The sequence below is a fragment of the Solanum tuberosum genome, unplaced genomic scaffold, assembly GCF_000226075.1.
Source record: "Solanum tuberosum cultivar DM 1-3 516 R44 unplaced genomic scaffold, SolTub_3.0 scf00037, whole genome shotgun sequence".
NCBI lineage: Eukaryota > Viridiplantae > Streptophyta > Magnoliopsida > Solanales > Solanaceae > Solanum > Solanum tuberosum.
Window position 1 is genome coordinate 971,687 of NW_006238961.1, and position 22,150 is coordinate 993,836.

At 32.6% G+C, this 22,150-nt stretch overlaps 3 protein-coding genes across 4 annotated transcripts; all 3 read left to right on the plus strand.

Annotated features, from left to right (window-relative positions):
• The first annotated feature begins 1,024 nt into the window (after positions 1-1,024).
• On the plus strand, positions 1,025-7,358 carry LOC102599008 (omega-amidase, chloroplastic-like). Its single transcript, XM_006342293.2, has 10 exons — positions 1,025-1,349; positions 2,204-2,320; positions 2,971-3,195; positions 3,386-3,479; positions 3,934-4,008; positions 4,445-4,523; positions 5,623-5,638; positions 6,351-6,431; positions 6,672-6,754; positions 7,032-7,358. The coding sequence occupies exons 1-10, from the start codon at positions 1,128-1,130 to the stop codon at positions 7,117-7,119; spliced, it is 1,080 nt and encodes a 359-aa protein (XP_006342355.1). The 5' UTR covers positions 1,025-1,127; the 3' UTR covers positions 7,120-7,358.
• Positions 7,032-9,719, plus strand: LOC102599331 (protein BIG GRAIN 1-like A). 2 transcript variants are annotated; one of them, XM_015306526.1, is made up of 3 exons: positions 7,035-7,120; positions 7,427-7,429; positions 8,629-9,719. In XM_015306526.1, the coding sequence occupies exon 3, from the start codon at positions 8,657-8,659 to the stop codon at positions 9,560-9,562; it is 906 nt and encodes a 301-aa protein (XP_015162012.1). In that variant the 5' UTR covers positions 7,035-7,120; positions 7,427-7,429; positions 8,629-8,656; the 3' UTR covers positions 9,563-9,719. The 2 variants fall into 2 exon arrangements, with proteins under 2 accessions (XP_006342356.1, XP_015162012.1); XM_006342294.2 differs by lacking the exon at positions 7,427-7,429 and having other exon boundaries at positions 7,032-7,120.
• Positions 9,720-18,288: 8,569 nt separating this feature from the next.
• On the plus strand, positions 18,289-21,350 carry LOC107059731 (uncharacterized). The gene is made up of 5 exons (XM_015306542.1): positions 18,289-18,380; positions 20,197-20,437; positions 20,537-20,711; positions 20,799-20,860; positions 20,997-21,350. The coding sequence occupies exons 1-5, from the start codon at positions 18,289-18,291 to the stop codon at positions 21,348-21,350; spliced, it is 924 nt and encodes a 307-aa protein (XP_015162028.1).
• Positions 21,351-22,150: the final 800 nt, after the last annotated feature.

Sequence of the window (22,150 nt, forward strand, 5' to 3'; positions counted from 1 at the left end):
AGAACTTATTGAAACAGAACCTTCCTAGAAGTGGACTGCGTAGATTAGTTACCCCACTAATATTTGTAAATTGTAACTTCTAAGTTCTAAGTTGCAATTAGATTTTATTGAATAAATTTGAAGGCTTTATTCAAGTCTTTTTTATACAACTATTGTCTTGCATTTTAATTTTTAATATATACATACATATTTTACATATATACTAAACTAACTTTTAAAATACTTAATTTAAAATCAAAATTTTGACATTTGAAATTTCAAGTTTAAATTACTTTAAAATATTTAAACTACAAATTTGAACTTTTCAAATTTGAAATTTCAAATTTGAAAACTTAAGCATTATTTATTAGCTAAAAATGTTATTGAAAACCAAATAAACTAAAAATGTTATTCAATAACATATAATTTCAATACAAATAAATAAGTATATAAAAAATAAAAAATTCTACGTCCCGTCCCGCCGAACCCCGTCACATTCCGTATATATAGTGGGACGGGATGGGACGTATTTTTGTCCCCCCCAATCCCCGCTAGCGCCGTACCCCGTCCCGTCCCGTCCCCCAGTCCCCGTCCCTGTCCCCTTGCCAGCCCTAATAGGGTAAAAAAGTTTGCTCAATTTGAGAAAAAAAAAGAAGGTAAATAAATTATATTATGATACATTATATTTGCTAGAATATTGACATAATGACATTTTTTATAATTATTTTAAAGTGTAGATATTTTTAATAATTATGTTAGAGATTTTGAATACTTTGCTAATTTTCCCATTTTCTAATCCTAAAGCAAATGATTGAAGCATCACTTTGTCAAATTTGCCCTCACTAATTATTGAAGGAGGGAGAGAGGAAATATTGAAATGATGTATAATAATCGAGATAAAATTTTATCTTGAATTTAGTTGGAGGTATTAAGCAATTATAAGATTATTTATCTTATCATTTATACTTTAATGATGAAATAAATTATTTTATATTACATATTGTAATAAATTACTCAATAACTTGTGTTTCCAACCAAAGGAATAGGTATTAGAAAAATAATGGGATTTCATTGTCATCCGTGCAAAGAAAGAGTCAAGAAAACAGAAGGTGGGCTTCCGTAAAAAACCAACAGACAGAGCTTTGAAAATGGAGGGCACAAGATTATGCCACCGGAACCTCCTTCCCACTACAAACCCCTCTCTCACTTGCAGATTTTTCTCTAATTCTGTTATTCATCACACCTCCTTCCACAATTATAAGACAAACTTCCCCAAGTTTTTGGTTTCTGCAACTATGGAAGCTTCCTTCAAGCCTGAGGAAGCTAGGGTTCCTGCAGCGCTTCCCTTGCCTACTCCTCCCGTCACCAAGGCAACTTTCTCACTTTTCCTTTTGCATTTCTATATATTTGATTATAATTCTTATCAAGTTGCTAAATTCGGCCATTTCCTTTTGCATTTCTATGTAAATATTCGAATTTGGTTAGCATACAAAATTATGTGAAGTTTGCTTATATGTATATATAGTCAAAAGGAGGAGAAATTTTAAGGACTCATAAATAGAGCTTTAGAAATGTCTTCTTTTTCCTATTTATGGACTGCCCATATATCAAAAGACTAATGGTGTAATATGTAAACATACCTTTTCACATTGAGTATTACTCTCAGTTGCTTTTCTCATTTTCCTTTTAGAAGCTTCATTTGCTTGTCAATAACTTTTTCACTTTACCTTACTTTTCTAATAACCCTATGGTCCCTGCCTAAGTTGCTCGATGCTTCACTTTCAGTGCCGCACATGCGTTGACATGACATGGTGTGGAATCCGTACTGGATTTGGTCAACCGATTTTGGGTATTTTGACTAAAATCAATGGAGAAATTTGGAACACATATAGTGATTTTTGTAATAAAAACAAAAGCTAAGGTGAAATTGATATTTGAATTAGTTTTAGCCAAATCCCCACACCCGTATTTGTATCTGGATCTGTACCCCAAATCATAAAATTTATATCATGAAGCCGACCTCTAGATTCGCACCCGTATTGGACACCCCCATCCGAGTCCGAGCAACTTAGGTTCCTGCAATAAGCTGTTTTTTCTGCGCTATAGGTTATATTAAGCTTAAAAAGATTGTTTAATTTCCTACAGATAGGAACTTTTGGTTTCATGTTTATCTTTCCGCAGTGTAGAGCTACTTTATGATGTCATAATTTTTTTTGTGCATCAGTTCAAGATTGCTCTTTGCCAGTTATCTGTAGCTACCGACAAGGAGAGAAACATTGCTCATGCTCAGCAGGCAATAGAAGATGCTGCAGACAAGGGTGCTCAGCTTATTCTTCTCCCTGTAAGTTCCTTTTATTTTCTGAAAATGATGGCTGAACTATCTCAATGCAATCGTCTCTCTGGACTCCAGAAAGGTGGAGCAAATTTTGTTACAATAGGGTATATATACATTTTATCTGTTTTTTACCAAGATTCATCACTGTGACGTACATGGTTTATGAGAGACTTAGAGTTATTTGGTATCAGAATTCCACAAATTATGGGCCTATAATTTATGTCTGAACTAAATTATGGTTTTAAGTGTTTCAAAATATGAAAGCATCAGAAATAGAATCTGTCTCAATCATTAAACTTTTCCTCATTAACTATTTCCTTGTTCCTTGTCCTTCTTACATTAGAAAATGGGCCTATAATTCATGTCTGAACTAAATTATTAATTTGCTTGCTGAATGTGTATAAATTCTTATTTGTCTACTGTCCTGTTGTTTGTTGGTTATTTTAGATGAACTTGGATGCATCCCTTTGTATTTGAGTCACTGAGAGAGTTCTATGATGTTTCTTTGACATTGTCTAACTCATGGTGTGATGCCTGCATTCTGTCTTAATTTTGTTTACATTCACTAGCTTGCTTCCATTAGTATTTCTTTTTACTCTTCGCTTCTTGTTTTTAAGTGAGGCTTAAATTAACACAATTGCTTCCTGCTATGACAGGAAATATGGAATAGTCCATATTCCAATGATAGTTTTCCAGTATATGCAGAGGACATTGATGCTGGTGGAGATGCATCTCCTTCAACTAGGATGTTATCTGAAGTTTCTCGGAGTCGAAAGATTACAATTATTGGTGGCTCTATACCTGAACGCAGCGGTGATAAATTATATAACAGTTGTTGTGTCTTTGGCACAGATGGAAAGCTTTTGGCCAAGCATAGGAAGGTCTGCATATTTCTTTCTCATTTGGAAAGAGTTATAAGAAAAACACTTAAAAAAATGATTATGACATGGGTTTGCAGTCCAATTATGTTCATTATATCTACTATTTATCATAAATTTATTTAATTGCATGTTTGGAATTCTTAAGCCTTAGTGCCTTAACTAATTCAATTTGAAAACAATGCTTTTGCAGATACATCTCTTTGACATTGACATTCCAGGAAAGATGACTTTCAAAGAATCAAGGACCCTAACAGCTGGAGAGAGACCTACTATTGTAGACACAGGTTTGACAAACTTTTTACTGATTTAAGATGTACTCTGTTCACCTATTAAGTAGTATGCTATATAAAATTTGGGGTGACAAATCGGTTATGTCCTTGTTTGACTTGTTCAAATATAAAGTTTGAGGTATTCTGACGTAGGAGGAAAGTTGCAACCTTTTTTTCCAAGTCTGATGGTGAGTCTCAATCTAGTAACCAGCATATTGTGTACTTGATCAAAAAAATAAAAGTAACTAGCCTCTGCTGTTTTATCATATTTTACTGGTATCCGCCTTTTGAAGATATCTTGTTAGCTGCATCTATTCACTTGGAAAGATGCACAGCATATTGCCGACATTTTTCTTTTCTCCTGAAATTAGTTGATGAAGATGTGCTTAATATTTCTATAATCTTATACCAAAGTACTTGCAGCCATTCAGTAGAGCTACTGTAAGTAACTAGTGAATTCCATATGCAGAGGTTGGACGCATTGGTATTGGTATATGCTATGATATTCGCTTCCAAGAACTGGCGGCTATCTATGCTGCAAGAGGTATACTTCTCTATGTGTACTATAAATATCTTACTTTCATATCTTCTCTATATGCATGGCAGTTACTCTCTCAGTTATGTAATGTTCATCCAGAAGACCTACCCTTTCTGCCTTCTCCTTTTCTTCTGAACTTTTGGAGACCTCCAAGTTGAATTCTTCACTTCTGAGACATTGGAAGATTGTAGGTTTTGTAATCGGATATGGAAGCTTTGGCAAGTTAAAGACAGTTGAAATACTATGCAGAATATGTGGCTTGTCATATTCTCTACCTCATAAATGGACTTTACCATGCGTACAATTTATTCGTGATGTAGACGAATTGTATTCCTGTCTCATCTAGATTTTGCAAATGGAAGTAAATAGGCTATTTTATGTCTGATTTAATCTGCCGTTATGAGCTACTTTCTATTAACTACTGTTTTTTCCTGCATGTTAGGTGCTCATCTGCTTTGTTATCCTGGTGCCTTTAACATGACCACCGGTCCCCTGCATTGGGAATTGTTGCAACGGGCGAGGTAGTGATGAGTTTAGTACTACACAAGTGACTAAGTGTTGGTTAATTCTATCATGTAATAAAAGCTGATTCCTCATAACCTGTGCTAGTGTGTTACTAGGGGTGCTGAGTGCTCTGGTTACTTTATATCATTTGTTACAAAATACCATCGGGGGCTATCTTTGTGATCTTTTCTTTTGATGGTGAAGCCTTCTTAATCACAAGAGGAGTTGTCAAATATTGAGGTTCATCTTAGTTTCTGGGATTCTGTTTAGGAACCAACAACAACATACCCAGTGATTCTGTTTAGGAACCAAATATGTAAGTACCAGATGAAATTCTAGACAAATGAAATCCAAGCGGGATATTTATCATTTCACATTCTTTATTGTTTGTTTGTTTATATGTCTTAGAGCAGAGATATTGAATCAAATCACAGAGTCATACCTATAAACCACTTTTTCTTGATTCCCACAATAGTGGAAATAACAAGGGTGTCTTGTAATTTAAGAGTGTACTTTGCACCTTTCAACAAATTGTTATTGATGGTTATTGCTGACCATGCGATCTACTTGATATCATGTTGACTTTTATCATGAAGAACATTTATGGCACATGCTATAGTGATTCTTGTACTAGGCTAAGTTGATACAGCTAAGTTGTGGAAGTTGATGGATATATATTGATTTGCAAGTTTATATGAGTCTATGTTAGGATTTACTAGTTTCATTCTTCTTCCCATTGTCTTTTATGTCTCTTCAATACTTTTAGATGCCAAAAATTGTGCTACTTTTTTTTATATAGTTTGTCACTCCTTTATTTTACTTTTAAAATACTAACTAATAAACTTAGGTTTCAGGTTGGAAATTACTCAACTCTATAAGGGCAAGATAAATTTATTGAATTAGGGTCGGAGGGACTAGTCCTATTAAAAACCTTTGGCTCCTTCTTGATGCATTGAAATTTGGAGACACTCTGATCTTTCGAATCCTAGGAAGACTTGATTGCTTACATTTTCGTTCATATACATTGCAGTCAAGTTTTAATGAAGTCTGTATAATAATTTGACTTTACATGCACGTAAAGAATAACTAGTAACATCTATGTTACTTGTCCTGCAGGGCTGCTGATTGCCAGGTACAACACTGATACCTATATGCTCCATTATACTCTTCTGCATTACTGTATTTTCCTTTCCATATGTGATTTTATTATGCTTTACTTGAGCCGAGTTTCTATCTGAAACAGCCTCTCTACCTTCACAAGGTAGGGGTAAGGTTGCGTACACATCACCCTCCCCAGACCCCGCTTGCGGGATTACCCTGGGTATGTTGTTGTACTTTTGTGCAATTGGTCTTTGACAGTGTTTGCTGCCTTGTTTCTTGAAATGTCTCCAAATTTGTTTATGTATGCAGTGCTTTATTTGGTGTTAAAGATTATGCTGTTTTTTTGTCTGTTGTTGGAATCTGTAAGTTCTCATCCATGTAATCCATTATGGATTGCGTGGATGATTTCAATAATTCTTAGTTTTCCAAAAGTGAAGATATTGTACTTACCCTGTTAGATGAGCCTAAGAGGTGCTTCTTTGATGTCAAATTGCTTTATCTTTTTCCTCTTTCTTTTCATGTATAGTTGACAGTAGGAATCATGTATATCGTATCAATGTATCATAGTATTACTCTACTTCTTATTAGTATCAATTTAAATGTAGCACTTTTATTTCCGTCCGTACAAAACTTAAATTTCTGAGTTGAGCACAATTTCTTCTGAATCTCATGGCTAGCGCCTCACTGATTGTATTTACTACTCCGAAGATCTATCTTATCTGTTGTGCACATATTCCTGTCAGTTGTATGTAGCAACTTGTTCTCCTGCCAGAGACGGTGGTTCTAGTTATGTAGCTTGGGGACACTCTACTCTTGTTGGACCGGTAAGTATTTATTGTCTGACGTGGCTTGTTACAAAGATCTTTTAGTTAACATGTTCCTCACATCATTTTAAAGAAGAAACAAGAAGGATCTCAAACCATTTATTAACGAGCTGATTAATGGTGGAAAAGAAATATTGGAAACAATCATGTTTTGTAAAAGTGGCTTCAACTGTTGCTTAATATCTTATGCTTAACCCACAGACCCAAAAAAAAGGAACCTAAAGAAACTCAATCTTGCAGTTTGGAGAAGTGCTTGTGACAACAGAACATGAGGAGACTACACTAATAGCAGAGATTGACTATTCAGTAATTGAGCAGAGAAGGTGAGTTCCTCTTATACCCCTAGCTTAGTTTTAGATTGAATATGTATTCACACTGTATATGTTCAGTTTGTGCATTGGTTTGCTGCATTTTATTTCAATATTTCTCATCCTAAAATGATTTTTTTATGGTTAATGTGTCCTTTCTCTTAGATGATGGAGGGGCAATATAAACAGTTCTCAGTCACAACCCTTTGTTCATGTTTAGAGCTTATCTCTAAGTTATGGTTTATCTTCTTCTGGCCCATTTATATGCTCAAAGTCGTATTTCGATGTGCAGAACATACCTTCCATTTCAAAAACAAAGGCGGGGAGATTTGTACCAGTTAGTTGATGTTGACAGATTGAACTCCACAGGGGCCAAATGAGGTGCATTCTATATTGCATGCAGATGGAATAATCTAGATAGAATTAATTAGTGATAAGAGAGTGATCCATTGAATGGCTAAAACGGCACGATTGCATATTTGTGCTTACATTGATCTCTGCTCAATTATATGCATATTTGTTACTGGCTCCAAAAATCACTACCCCTTAGATTTTGCCTGGACTGATTCACCATTGTGATGTGTGTGAAACTGCAATAAAGGCTCTTTTTGTTTTTTGATTTCTTTTCTAGTTTCTTTCTTTTGAAAATTGAGAAATTCCCTGTTGCGTTAGCTGGTCCAACTCTAGTTGGTGCACTGCTTTGCTATTGGAGTGAGCATGGACCCACTTCTCTACCCTTTTCCCACGAACATACCATGCTTTAACCTTTTCTAGTTTCTTTTTTGGTTGGTTTAAGCCATTGTAGACACCTCAATTAGAACTAGTACAACTAGTACGCTTCAAGGTTTTTAGCATTTGAATCTAAAAGAAAAAATAGAGAGGTGGGAAGACGGTGGGTGACGAAGGGGAAAGGGTTAGGTAGGTGATTAGGGGAGATTAAAAAATGTTTTTTAAAATTATTTTTTAATTAGAGTTCAAAACTAGTTTTCATTTTTTATAATTATTATGAGCCCGTGTGACACATTTGTCATTTTATTATTGGTTTTTGTATAGTATTAGCGTGTGAGATACCAGTATAATAAGAAGTTTTTTTAAATCGATTGTCATTTTGTGAGTCTATGATCAACCATCTCTCTGTGCCCCTTTTTGGCTTTTCCTCCCGTTAAGTGTACTGCAACATGACTTTTAGTTCTAGCAAGGGTATTTTTTACATTATATCTACTACTACTTTTTTTCAGCAAATTAACTTATCTCATCGGCCTCTATCAAAATAATTGGTGAAAACAAAACGTGTGGTATGTCATGATACTGCTGGTAGAAGTTGTGTACTGTGCTCAATTTATATTCCACCCCTACACCTACACCTAGGAGATACAAGTGCTTCTGAAATAATAATAATAATAATAACAGTTTCTAGACAAACAAGTACTTGAATATTAAGTAATCAACTCTTCTTGTAGTTTACAATAATAATAGTATAAAATTAATAATAGGCAGATGTAGACAGTGAGTAAAAAGAAAACTGAACAGCACTTGCTTAGCCATTCTGGCAGAACCACACGCACGCGCGCGCCAAGCTTCCCTTTTTTTTTTGGTTGGATATCCACAGTTGAAGCTCGATTAAATTCGAATTGAGAGACTCGAACATGAAACCTTTAGTTAAGGTTAAAGCAGTAATTACCTGACCAAATCCAAATGCACACACAAAAGTTCCACATTGGAGTAAAATGCTAGCTTCCTAACAAAAACGACTCTGACCTATAATTAAGAATGACCGAATAGTTACCACCCCTGTTTTTATATAAATGCATCCCCTTACTTGCTACTACTCAATTGCATCAACCACAAGCCCCCATTTCCCATTTTGACTTTCATTTCATCTTTCTCAGTTGATCCAGAGAAGAGAAGAGAAGAAAAATGTCTTCATGGGAAAAGCCAATAATACGACCTCATCAAAGGCGTAAGACACCATCGTTTTCTTCCTCTTTATTGGAAGCTATTTATCATTCAATTGACGAATCCAAAGAAGAAGAAAAACATGAAGAAGTCCCAAATAAAAAGAGCAACAATGAAGAAGAAATTGTGAGCCTTCGACGTGCAATATTGATTGAGAAATGGATGGAAAGTTACAAATATACACAAAGTTCAGGACACTTCAGTTCAGATTCAAGTTCATCAACAGAGTCAAGCATGTTTTCTTCTTCAGAAACAGAGTCAAGATCCATCAATACATTGCCAAGACCAACAAGACAAGTTCGAAGATCAGACAAGATTGTTACATTCTCTACAGATACAGATACAACTCCAAAATGTGAAGGAGGAGGAAGGTTCATGAGAACAAAATCAAGAGCATTGAAGATGGTGAAACAACCTATTTCACCAGGTGGGAAAATAGCAAACTTTTTAAATTCAATATTCAATTCGAGAAACATGAAGAAAAATCATCATGAAGAGTGGAGGAAATCAAGATCAGTGAATGACTCAACTACATCTTCTTGCTTGAACAAAACCCCTTCTTCGACTTCGAGAAGTAATAAATCGAAAAGGTCAGTGAGATTTTGCCCTGATACTGTAATTGTTGATGAACATTGTGGTCACAAAAGCATATACAAGAATGAAGAACCAAAGCATCAATACAGAGGATTTTACAAAGATGGAGATGAAGATGAAGATGATGGTAGGAGTTGTGCAAGTTCTGATCTTTTTGAACTTGAGAATATAGGCATGATTGGTCATGTTCATGCAACTAGAGATGGTTTGCCTGTGTATGGAACTACTAGTTTTAAAATGAATCAAGCTATTGCTAGGGGTTTAGTTATGTGATCATCTACATTTCATTAGAGATCATCAATGTAAAACACTTCAAAATTTGAGTGATTAGTTTGTCTTCTTCTACTAGTTCTTTTTCTCCATCTTTGTATCATATTTCAGACTTACTCTCTACCTTATCTTCTTCTTCATCAATGGATCACAACTATGGGTTTACTAAGACATAGTCCAACTATCGCCGCCCGAGGTTGTGACAGAGTGGTAAGTATTCCTCCATTCTTGACCAAATGATAATCTCAAGTTCAAGTTTTGGATATGAAGTCGTCATTGATAGGTGTTTTACTCCCAAAGTGGGAATTTTTTAGTGCGAATCTGAATTAGTTGAGCTTCAAATTGAGTATTGGAAATCAAGTGAGAAAATTAAAAAACGAAAGGCTAATTGGAATGGTAAAGAAGGGCATATGAATTGATAATTAGAGGCAGATCTAGAATTTAGAGTCTAGTAGATTCAAAATAAGTACAATTTTACTATATGTGCAAATTTTGATTTTTTGGTATATATTTACATATTTCGAGTTGAAGTAGTGAGTGAATTCTTGAACTTGCAGAACTCGCCTTAGATCCACCTCTACTAACAATATTGTCTAGTAGGCTAGTCTATGAAACTCTTTGATTCGAAAGAGTAGTTTCAAATCTAGTGTTTAGCCCTATGATTAGATTTAGAGCATTATTATCCATGAGGTTAGGTTACTTTCAGAGGAAACAAACCTTGATATGCAAAATTAACTCTTAAATCAAATGATTAAGAGAACATGTCCTAATTAAGATCCGTTTGAAGATGATTATAAGTTCCTTACAAATAAAGTGGTTTCCTCACGAGATGTAATGATGATGATAAGAATATGTATCTTTAGATTGAAGAAAAATGATTTCTTTTATTCACTTTTTTTGAGATGTTACATTTGGGCATTACTGTATATATTAGGTTATTATAATTAATAATTTAATGTTGATATAATGTCACTGTTTGGAAATGATTTAAAAAGTTAGAATGCCAAAATGTCACATTTTAACAACCTTTTGATTCCATCAAGAAAGAAGAGATGGAAGTCCAAAAGTGACATCTTTCAAAGAAAGAAAGAAAGAAAGAGCAGAGGCAGTAAAGATGTTTGATAACAAAGTAGACCATATTTTATGATGTTGTCTCTCTTTAGAATTTATAGGGGATGAGTAGGTGTGGAAAATTGAGTCCTTAAAGGAGCACACCAAGTATGATCAAACACAAATTTGAAGACATCACAAAAGTCGTGGTGGGATGATTTGTATTTTTTTCATCCTTAATTAGAGCCTTCTGAATTCGATTTTAAAAATGGAAAAATATTAGAGTATGTTGAAAGTGTCAAACTGAGAAACAGATCCTATATATTTAATCGTATCTTAATATGAGTATGGAACACCAAATATAGTCAAATAATGAGGTTCATCAACCAACCCCAACACCTCCACTCACCTCACATCCACTCTCTTTGTGCTTGTACAAATATATAAATATTCATAGGATAATATATTATGTTTGTTGATTAAACATATTTTTTAAAAATAATAATTTATTTTCTAGGAAAACATTATTAGAAAAATCATTTTTTATGAAACACATTTTCTTTTGTACCAAACACATTGTTATAAAGAAAATATGATTGGTGAAATATATATTTGTTTCTACTGCAGCCATGTGTTTGTTTGACATGAAATTATGTATAGCAAAACAACATAAATTATGGTGTAGTTATGTGTTTGTTTGACATGAAATTATATATAGCAAAACAACATAAATTATGTAGTTATGAGATTGTTTTATTCTTAATCAGATCTCATATTTGAATCATGAGTATGAAGAAAATCTTGTTGGGAGCCTCATTCTCAAATTGACTCTGCAGTACACGATTTGAATTTAATCAGAACTCCAACAGACCCCGAATATCGAATGAAAAACCAAAAGGAAAAAAAAATCATATATAGCCACCAACATGGGTAAATTTTTAATTACTAAGCAAGCATATTATTAAATTGTTAAGGATTTAAGTTAAGGGATTAGGTTCAACCGACTTTGTTACATTGAACTGTTCCAAGAGAAGGTTGTCAATGAATTATTGCCTACAAAAACAGTGTAATTAATTAGACTATATGTTCACAAGTAGGTGATATTTGTAGCTGTTAAGGTTTGTCTTGTTTATGCCCAACAAGAAGAGAAACAACAAAGATACTGTGGTCTACTCCTACACAAAAATAATATAAATATTGTTTGCCAGTAAAACGGTACAACTAAATTTGTATGAGGTCGAGAACATGCTTCTTAACTTAACTCATAATTAAGGTTTAATTATAATTAATTGAATATTGCAATTTTAATAGATAAAAACAAAGTTATAATAATAAAGCTAACAAATATAAGACAAACACTTGATGAACAAGAAAAATTTGGAGCATAAGAATCTAAAAGTGTTGTTATTGTATATTTGTATTTCTTGGGATACAAATGACCAACAAGTGTATCAAAAATATTATTTATACATTAAAAAGATAAACCACAAGCTCTCAAGCATGTTCAATCATGTTGAATTTATATATATTTCTAGATCTGTGAACAAAATAGTTGATAGTTTAGCTAGATAGTCTATCTCTTTATTGAAAGAAATCTCTTGGGAGAAGTTTTTCCCAAATTGAATCATCCAGGATGCAAAAAATATGTTTAAACTATGTACTTCGTTGATGCAATAATAAAAGAGGTTCTATTTCGAAGAAAAAAAAAGAACGTCCGCTCGAACTCTAAAATACTATACGTAATGGTCTAATGAAGTTGTCCACATGAAAATGTCGTTAGTGGTGACAAGCACTATTCCTCTATCGTACTCCAAATATTCGTGTGATAATATTTGATGTATCTGTCCTTTTAATCATGTTATCTAGATATGAACTTTCTTCATATGTTTGATTAGTTCACAAACTCTCCTTCTCTTAGTTACAAAATTATCTCTGCTGACACGTGTTCAGACCACTTGTTTACCCAATACAAATATGAATTTTGTATTTTGATATGGAATATAATTATATATACTATAAATTTTCATCATAAATACAAAATGTTGAAATTATAAAATAAATTATGGTTTTTGAAATAGATAGTGGTTATGGAAAGGGGATGATAGAAGTCAAAATAGAGGCATTATGGCGCACATGCAAAACTAGAACTTTTGCAAGCAAAGTTAAAAAGTAGATCTCCAAACTTTTGCTTTTTTCAATATCCCACCAATCTGCCTCAGTCCTTTTCTTTATAAGTATTGAGGGTGGTTTACCTTTTTCAAAATTAAGATGGGTGGCTTGTCACTCTTTTCTCACTTGTTCTCACTGTTATAACTATAGGCATAGGTGAACTCCAAATTTAAAGATTTTGGATGTATCAATATAATTATATCTAGTTAAACTTAAAATAAAAGACAGTGAAAAAGAGCTTTAGTTGGATTTGAACCTTGGTCTCAAGAATGGTTTCCCTAGTTTGTACTAACAGAACAAGGGCACTCATTTGTTTTTCCTGGGGGTACTGCTAATTATATCCTAATTTAGATCAGTTTTTCAATATCTCGCAAATGTTTTTTCAAGAGAAAGTAGTTTTTGAGTGCTTATTTTAAAGTTATTTTAAAGTTAATGTTAATATCTGCTTGGTTTGGCTTATTTTAAATATTTTAAAGTTAAAATAGTTTTTAAACATTTTTGGACTGTTTGGACAAATTTAAAAAATGTTTATAAACTTCTGATCTTAAGATAAAATGATAAAAATAAGTCAGTCAAAAAGTTAGAACTTCTAATTTATGGCTCTTTTGACTTGTAAGTTTAAAACCAAAAATCCATCCAAATAAGCTCTTAATTATATTGACATTAGTTATAGTGAGATATTTCTTATGCACTATTTGATCTGATTTATTAAAAATAACATGCAAAGTGTAATATTGCTTAAGTTTCAACTCTCCCCTTGACCCCTTCTCAACATATGATAGTATCAATATAGTACAATGGTTGAAGATATGAGGGAAAATAAATTGATAGAATAGTGTCAATCACAATGTGTGTTTATTTTTTTATTTTTTTCAGGAAAACACTTTATTGCATTACTTTAAAACATGTTTCAGATGTCCATAAGACATCATTGCATCCGTTACAACACAACTTGGGAAGACAGAATCCCAAGAAAATGTATTTATACATGAAATAGAAATTTTTGCTAGATTATGGGCTAATACATTCCATGTTCGAGGAATATATATAATTTCGATTTCTTCAAAAGACTTCATCAATCGCCAGACATCCTCGCAAATGGTCTCTATTTCCCAAGATGTTATCACATTCTTTTGCAACATTTGTATGACATTCTTTGCATCTGACAGTATGTGAACCTTTGACCAACCCTTTTGTAGTGCTCTTTCCACAGCTTCCCTAATTGCTAGTGTTTCAGCAGTTATAGCCTTCCCTACAAATTGAATAGGAGTACCAAAGGCATGAAGCAAATGACCACATCTATCTATAGCCGCCATCTGATGCTTGCTTTTTCCTTCTCCCTTTGTAGACCTGCATCTGTGAAAACAACCACCCCATCTCGGGCCAAAGTAATGGTTGCATCATAAATCTTGTTTGGTATAGGATTCACAACTGTCGAATTTTTTACAACATCGTCATATTCATGTAAATCAAATAAAGCCTTATTTACTACGTCATTAGGTTGGTCATACAATTTGTTAGTAGTTGACAAATATATTTGTCAAATATCACAAGTTCTCAAATACTAAAAAAAATTAATATTTGGGCCAAATTCTAATATTTAGAATTTTTTTAAAAAAAATAAAAAATTACCTCAATTTTTTATATTTTATAAAAAATATCCATCATTTATTAACTTCAACTAATATTTATCTACTAAATTACTCCATTAATAACTAACAACTATTCCTCTCTGTTGTCTATACAGATTGTGGCAAAAAAAAAGAAGAACAATTTATCTTTAATAGGTTATAATTCATCTCGAGTCAATGGCGAGTATGAGTATGCGATTAATGTATTGCTACTGCTCATATTGTTATTTTGTTGTTGTTGATTGTTATCAATTGTGTTATAACTTATAAGATTATTTATTAACAGTATATGTTCATTATAAAATGGTAATACAAACATAAAGGTATATTTTTTGAAATAGTCAAATATTTCTCTCAAAATTTATGGCCAAACGCATGGTCTAACTTCATCCCAAAATGATTTGCCAAGAATATTTTGGAATTTGGGGTCAAACGCTAGCTTAGTCATATTTTATGTCGCACCATTTGACTTGACAAGATATTTAAGAAAAATGGAAAACTTTTCAAACATGTGGTCTAAAACAACCCTTAGATATTTATGTGTATGTAATCATTTAACTAAGGGTAAAATTGAATTTTTAAAATTAAATTATTTCTAATGATAAAGTGACATTCTTTTAATTTTGGGACAGATTAAAACAGAAAAAATGTCACGTAAAATAGGATAAAGGAGTACATTTTATTTCTTGTTTCTTCACTTGTTCCTCCTCCTTTAACTCTTAAAAAGATTTTCTATTTGTAGCCCTTTTCTTAAGCACCATTTGAAATGTGATATGGCATAATGATTTGAAATTAAATTGACTTGAGTTGAATTTTTGTTTGAAAATACAATTTCATTTTTAAAGTTATATTTTTTTCCTCATAATTATAAAAATTCGATAAATTGTTGAAATTATCGAAATTCCTCCAATTTTTATATAATCTTATGAAGGAGTATTACTTAAATCTGCGAAACTTGCAGACCTCATAGGTTGTAATATTTTTCTTGGTGGGTGGGTGGGGAAACGAAACTAAGGAATGTAAAGACTAGTAGAGACCCCCCTATGTAATTTTCTATATAGGGTGATCAATCCACATCTTTTTTCATAGCTCTGGGATGTGTCTCAATCTCTTTTATATAGATTAGTAGAGACCTCTCTATGTAGTTGTCTATGTAGGGTCATCGATCCACATCTTTTCCCCCGACTGTAGATCGGAGTTGTGTCTCGTTCTCTTATATATTACGAATTATAAAGGACTAGTTTCTATAGAGATTCTTCTTGTCTAATTTCACTCCTTATAACATAAGGGGAGTTGGAGAGGCGTAAAGTGAAAATTGGGGGGAGTAGAAAAAATTTCCTTATGGGGTATCCGAAGGTGTAATCTAGGTAACGAAAAAATGTCCCCATACTTCAATTAGAGGAGCAACCAGTTGATCATAGTTATATCGGAATAATTTATGACACTACATTGATAAATCATATATCTCCATGTTCTTTAAATAAATGTTTGAAATTGTAATTTAAATACACATAATTTTATAAAGATCCACTAGTCAACAATAGTAATAACTAATTATTCTTTAATATAATCATTTCACGTAGTACATAAAATCTCTAGCTATCCGCTCCTCTTTCTTCCAATACTTTCTCTAAAAATATAGGAATAAGCAACAAATAAATTTATTAATTATGAGTTATTAACAATAAATTGACAACGAATATAACATGTAATTCATTAATTGTTTTAGTAGTGTGTTTATTTTATGTTGTTGAGTTAAGAGACAACTATAGATCCAACAGCATATCAATGTGCTAATGTTTTTAACAAGTTTTCAGGATCACATGACACAACATGACTAAAGTGTTCAAATAAAAATTGAGAAATAGGTATCTAAATAATCAAAACGTGTAGATCATGTTCTACACCAACCTAGCACCGTCCCCTGCATATAATTAACCTAAAAAATATGGCCATTCTGTTGGGATATCCAAATGAATAATGAAAAAAATGTTAAGTAAAAATAGTCCAAAATAATAAAAATATTTTATGCCAGTCCATAAAGCATTTGCAGTGAGTGTCAGAGTTAGGATTTTGAAAGTGGATAAAAAGATGGTGTAACTGTGTAAGGGTACTATCACGTAGTAGTTTGAGTGAATGTGTATTTGTATATATTTATTGATTGTTAGGAAATAACTTGAGTGAATGTGTATTTGTATATATTTATTGATTGTTAGGAAATAACTTGAGTGAATGTGTATTTGTATATATTTATTGATTGTTAGGAAATAACTTGAGTGAATGTGTATTTGTATATATTTATTGATTGTTAGGAAATAACTTGAGTGAATGTGTATTTGTATATATTTATTGATTGTTAGGAAATAACTTGAGTGAATGTGTATTTGTATATATTTATTGATTGTTAGGAAATAACTTGAGTGAATGTGTATTTGTATATATTTATTGATTGTTAGGAAATAACTTGAGTGAATGTGTATTTGTATATATTTATTGATTGTTAGGAAATAACTTGAGTGAATGTGTATTTGTATATATTTATTGATTGTTAGGAAATAACTTGAGTGAATGTGTATTTGTATATATTTATTGATTGTTAGGAAATAACTTGAGTGAATGTGTATTTGTATATATTTATTGATTGTTAGGAAATAACTTGAGTGAATGTGTATTTGTATATATTTATTGATTGTTAGGAAATAACTTTAAAAAAAGACGTGTAAATATTTTTAAATTAGAAATCTACCATTGCATCTTCTCTAAATTTTGCACATCTTGGTTTATATGGATCCTTCATGTGAAAGCACAGAGAAAAATGACATGTCAAGATCATGAAGAAGTTACTATAGGTAATCATTAAAAAAATTCTATTTCTCTCATTGGCAAAAGTTAAGTTGTTATATTTGATAAAACATTCAATCTTGATGACATTTTACATGATTCAACCGTTTACTTAAAATTAATTGTATAATAGTTATTTTGCTAAGTTTAATCAAGTTTCAATTAAATTTTTTTCTTAACATTTTTTATTAAGACTTGGCGATGAGGGGCATATTATACATAGGTCCGAGTGAAGAAGGATTATATACTTTTCCTATGTTAAAGTCATCTCCACCTGCTTCTTATGCTACATCCTTGAGCGTTTGACGTGCTCGTTTGGATCATACATCCTTTTCTACTTTTCATCAAGCATCTTCATCTAGCATTATTTTTCCTTTATTTAAATTTTTTAGTTTATGTTCTACATGTGCTGTTAATAAAATTCATAAAATTTATTTTCATAAGTCTAGTTTTCAAGCCTATGTGCCTTGAGAGAATGGATGTTTCACCATCTCTTTCCATTCTCTGATGTGATAATCTTATGCCTAATTTGTTTTCATAAAAATTAAGTCTCTATGAAAATGAATACACATCTGGGTATCAAGATGTGCATTAGATTTAAAGGTCTAAATTTAAATATTAATATTTTACATTAAGATTAGAATATTAAATAGTTAAGACGGTTTGTTTCTTGACACTTGAATGTATAAAATTTGTCTTTGTTTAAAACAATAAACCTAAAATTCAAATAATACATCAATTGATCTAATATTATATTAATAAAATATTTATATGAAAATTGATGGTACTGACTAACAATGGTGATTGTGTGTGTATGTCAATTTTAGGATGGTGTTGACTAATCATAGTGGTTATGAATAGTAATTATGATATAGTGGTTGGTAGTAGTGATTAACCATGATTTTTTATGGTGATGAATAATAATTAGTAGTTGAATGATACTGATAGTTAATGATGATGTTGAATGATGAAGGCAATTAGCGATATATAATGTTTACTAATTATGGGAATTATCGACTGTGATTAGTGGATGTAATGATGGTGATGATTGCAAATGATGGTTGCACGATGAATTTGGTAATTGGCGGTAGTGATAGTTATGGTTGGCCTGATAATGGTGGTTGTGGAAGGTAGGTGGTGGCAGTGTTCAGGAAAGCGAGCGTTTCATCGCTTAAAGTGATGGAGCGAAGCGATGCGAACCTTCTACGCTTTACAGACTAGAAGCGATGAGGCTGAAAAGAAGCGACCGCTTCAAAGGATGAAGCGCTGAAGCGAGGAAGCGGGCCGAAGCCCAAGAAGCGACACTTAAATTTTTTAAGGTCTTAAAAGGATTAAAAGTAAAAAAAAAAAAAAAAAAAAAGATCAGTGTCCTTTTATTTCAATAGACCCAGTTTAATTTGACTACTCTTCTAGGGTTTTCACACATTCTTCCTCAGGTATTCTTCTTCTTCTTCTTCTTCTTCTTCTTCTACATCAGTTTTCTTCTCCTTTTCCATGGACCTAGGATTTTCTATTCTTTTTTTTATACTCTTTTTTTTGCTCTGTTTTCTGCGCTGACTTAATCTTCTTCTTAACAATATAATCTATTGCTACAGTATTTTATTTTATTTTAAAATGGACTTCTTGCTGATTTTTTTTCTTAACAGTGAGTCTATGATTATTATACATTGCTACAGTGATTAGAAAATAATATTTCCTTTTTCTTCAAACTTAACAGAAAGATAAAAAAAATGAGTGATCCAACCTGAAAATATGGAAAAAAAGTTAGTGAGATCGATTGTTCCACAGTTGAATGTGTGTTTTGTAACAAGCAATCTAAAGGCGGAATCTTTCATCACAAGAAACAACTTATGGGTACTTCTAATAATGTCATACGGTGTTCAATATACCCGAATGTTGTGAGGAAAGAAATTAGAAGATATGTTGAGGAAAAAAAGGATCTAAAACGTCAAATATTACATCAACCGGATGTGACGAATCTTGATGATGATTATGACGAAGAAATGAAGGAAGGTGAAGCTGCTGATTTATCACTTCATACGAAGTCACAAAAATGAGCAATGAATGCAGCGATATCTTCAAGTTATGGATCAATCGGTAGAAAATGTCCTTTAGATTGTTATTTTCCACAAAAACCAGGATATAATGCAGGGAAAATGGTAAAAGAAGTTTGCAGGATGTTGCCAAGGGAATTTTAAGGGAACGTGTAGTTGTAGCCTTTTCACGGTGGGTGTATGATGTAGGACTCCCCTTCAATTGTGTCAATTATACTGACACTTTTGGAGCCTTCATTGAGCCCGTAGGGCAATGTGGTCCAGGAATGAAGCCTCCCACTTATCACAAAGTTAGTGTCAGTTGTCTAGCCAAAGAAGTGGAAGACACACAAAAATTGTGGAAGAACATAGAGTAGAATGGAACAAGTTTGGATGTTCTATTATGATGGATAAGTGGACGGCAAGAACGGAAAAATGATCATCAATGTGTTGGTGAATTCTCCAAAAGGAAGCTTATTTCTTGAATCCATTGATGCAAGTGACTCGTCTACTGATTCAATCAAAATGTTCTCCTTATTTTAGAACACAATAGAGAAAATTGGAGCATAAAATGTTGTTCAAGTTGTTACAGATAATGCAGCTGAAAATGTTAAAGCGGGTGATATGTTGAAAGGAGTGTTCCCGCACATATATTGGACTCCATGTGTAGCCCATTGCATAAATTTGATTTTTGGGGACATTTTCAAGGAAAGACCCTTCACAGGTGTTTTCACTAAGGCAGTTACGGTACATTCCTACATTGTTCAAAGGCCTTTATTATTGAATATGATGAGGAGATTCACAAAACAAATTTTTTTATTGAAACCTAGCAAGATTAGATTTGCTATTGCTTTCTTGACCTTGCATAACATGTATACACAAAAGGCCAATTTAAGAAGTTTGTTCATTTCAGAGAATGGAACACTAGTAAATTTGCAAAAGATGTGACAGGAAAAGAAGTTGCACGCATAATGCTTTCTTATACCTTTTGGAATCATGTTGTGCATGCTCTCAACGTTGGTGGTCCCTTGATTAAGGTACTTCGTTTGGTGGATAGGGAGCAAAAACCACCAATGGGGTACCTTTATGAAGCAATGGATAGGGCTAAGGAAGCTATTCAAAAAGCATTTACTGATGAGTATAAATATGCAAAAGTTTTTTAAGATAATTGATAAAAGGTAGAATACTCAACTTCACCATCATTTGCATGCAGCTGGAAATTTTGAACCCATCATTTTCTTATGATAATGTAGAAAAATAATTTACTGAATAAAGAAGTGTGGAAGGGATTCCATAAATGTGTTGCTAAGTTGGTTGTCGATGAAGACGTCCAAGATTCCATAACAGATGAGATAAGCACTTATAAGAGTGCTGATGGACTTTTTGGATTACAAACGGCTATTAGACAAAGAACGAAGAAGTCACCAGGTGAATGAGTGTTTTTTATGTTTCATTCTAGCTTTAGCTTTTAAATTATTTCTTTAGACTTGCTAAATTTTGAGTTGTTTTGAATAGTTGAATGGTGGAGGTTGTATGGCTTAGAAACTCCAGAATTACAAAAGTTCACCATCAAAGTTGTAAGTCTAACTTGTAGCTCATCGGGGTGTGAAAGAAATTGGAGTGTGTTTGAACATGTAAGAGATAAAAGATTTATTATATTGAGATAATTATCTTATCTCTTACTAATAATTACCTGCCCTAATTTATTTGCAGCTTCATACTAAGAAAAGGAATAGACTAACCCTCAAGTGCCTCAATGACCTAGTGTTCATAAAATACAATATAACATTGAGGCGTCGTTACAATGCTCTCAATGTGATTGATCCGATTCGTTTGGACAATATTGACGATGCCAATGAATGGCTAACTGGAGTTGACTATGCTGAAGATGAAGAAATTTTTGAGGAAAATTTTGACTTCACTTGGTTTGGTGTTGGGGAGGTAAGTGCGGTTGAGAAAAACCGTTATGATTTAAGAGGAAATACTTCAAGCTCACATAGGAGGGGAAAAGAAGTAGCTACAAGTCTATTCCTAGTGGATGAAGTTGAAAGAGATAGTGATACTTGACGAAGATGATGAGCAGTATAATGATAATGGAGGAATACAAGATTTTGATAATCTTGTAGTAGAAGAATTGTAGAATTAAACAAATTAGATGTTGAACCATGAATATAACTTTGACTTTGCTTGTGTTATGTTATATGGAGGATTTTGTGATGTCTAATTTTTGGTTTTTAATTTGAAATTTTGGTTATATATACTGTCTTTATTTATTTTGGTCTCTTTTCTTTTAATTTACGCTTCACTTCAATGAAGCGAGCGCTTCGCTTAAAGCGTGAAGTAGGACCTTATCGCTTTTTTCTGTTTCACACTTCTCTGAACACTGGGTGGTGGTACGGTGCACTTTATGAATATTTCATAAATTTGTGGAAAATTCGAGATCTTAATCTTTATAAATACCCTCAATATTTGATGTCTTCATTATCTCCTTGTGAATATTCCATTAATTTATACAATTCTTGAGATGTCTTTTCAAGGGAATAAATTACCCTTTATATACGCATAAGTTAGAGTTTAGGATAAAGTAGTCTCCAAGAATCCTAATTGGAATAGAATAATCTTATAAAGTCCAATTAGAATTGAACACGTTTTACAGAGTCCTACAAATTTTCATTATCTAAAAATATTTCTTAATACAGTACAAATGATTAATTTATAATTCTATCCCCAAGCATTAAGCTTTAATTATGCTTGCTAAAAGAAATATAAATTATACTCTTTAATTTCTTCTATCACTAGAACTCAATAGCAAAGGAGGAACTGTTCGAAGTGGAAGATTGATGGAGCAATAATAATGCCAATGAAGG

What these genes read in the sequence shown, in the direction of transcription:
- LOC107059731 (XM_015306542.1), top strand. Translation starts at nt 18,289, where the DNA reads ATGGTGATGATTGCAAATGATGGTTGCACGATGAATTTGGTAATTGGC. An exon ending in GATAATGGTGGTTGTGGAAG is followed by an intron (nt 18,381 to 20,196) that starts GTAGGTGGTGGC and finishes TGTTCATTTCAG; the next exon opens with AGAATGGAACACTAGTAAAT. An exon ending in AAAAGTTCACCATCAAAGTT is followed by an intron (nt 20,861 to 20,996) that starts GTAAGTCTAACT and finishes ATTTATTTGCAG; the next exon opens with CTTCATACTAAGAAAAGGAA.
- LOC102599331 (XM_006342294.2), top strand. Translation starts at nt 8,657, where the DNA reads ATGTCTTCATGGGAAAAGCCAATAATACGACCTCATCAAAGGCGTAAG.
- LOC102599008 (XM_006342293.2), top strand. Translation starts at nt 1,128, where the DNA reads ATGGAGGGCACAAGATTATGCCACCGGAACCTCCTTCCCACTACAAAC. An exon ending in CTCAGCTTATTCTTCTCCCT is followed by an intron (nt 2,321 to 2,970) that starts GTAAGTTCCTTT and finishes CTGCTATGACAG; the next exon opens with GAAATATGGAATAGTCCATA. An exon ending in ACTCTACTCTTGTTGGACCG is followed by an intron (nt 6,432 to 6,671) that starts GTAAGTATTTAT and finishes TCAATCTTGCAG; the next exon opens with TTTGGAGAAGTGCTTGTGAC.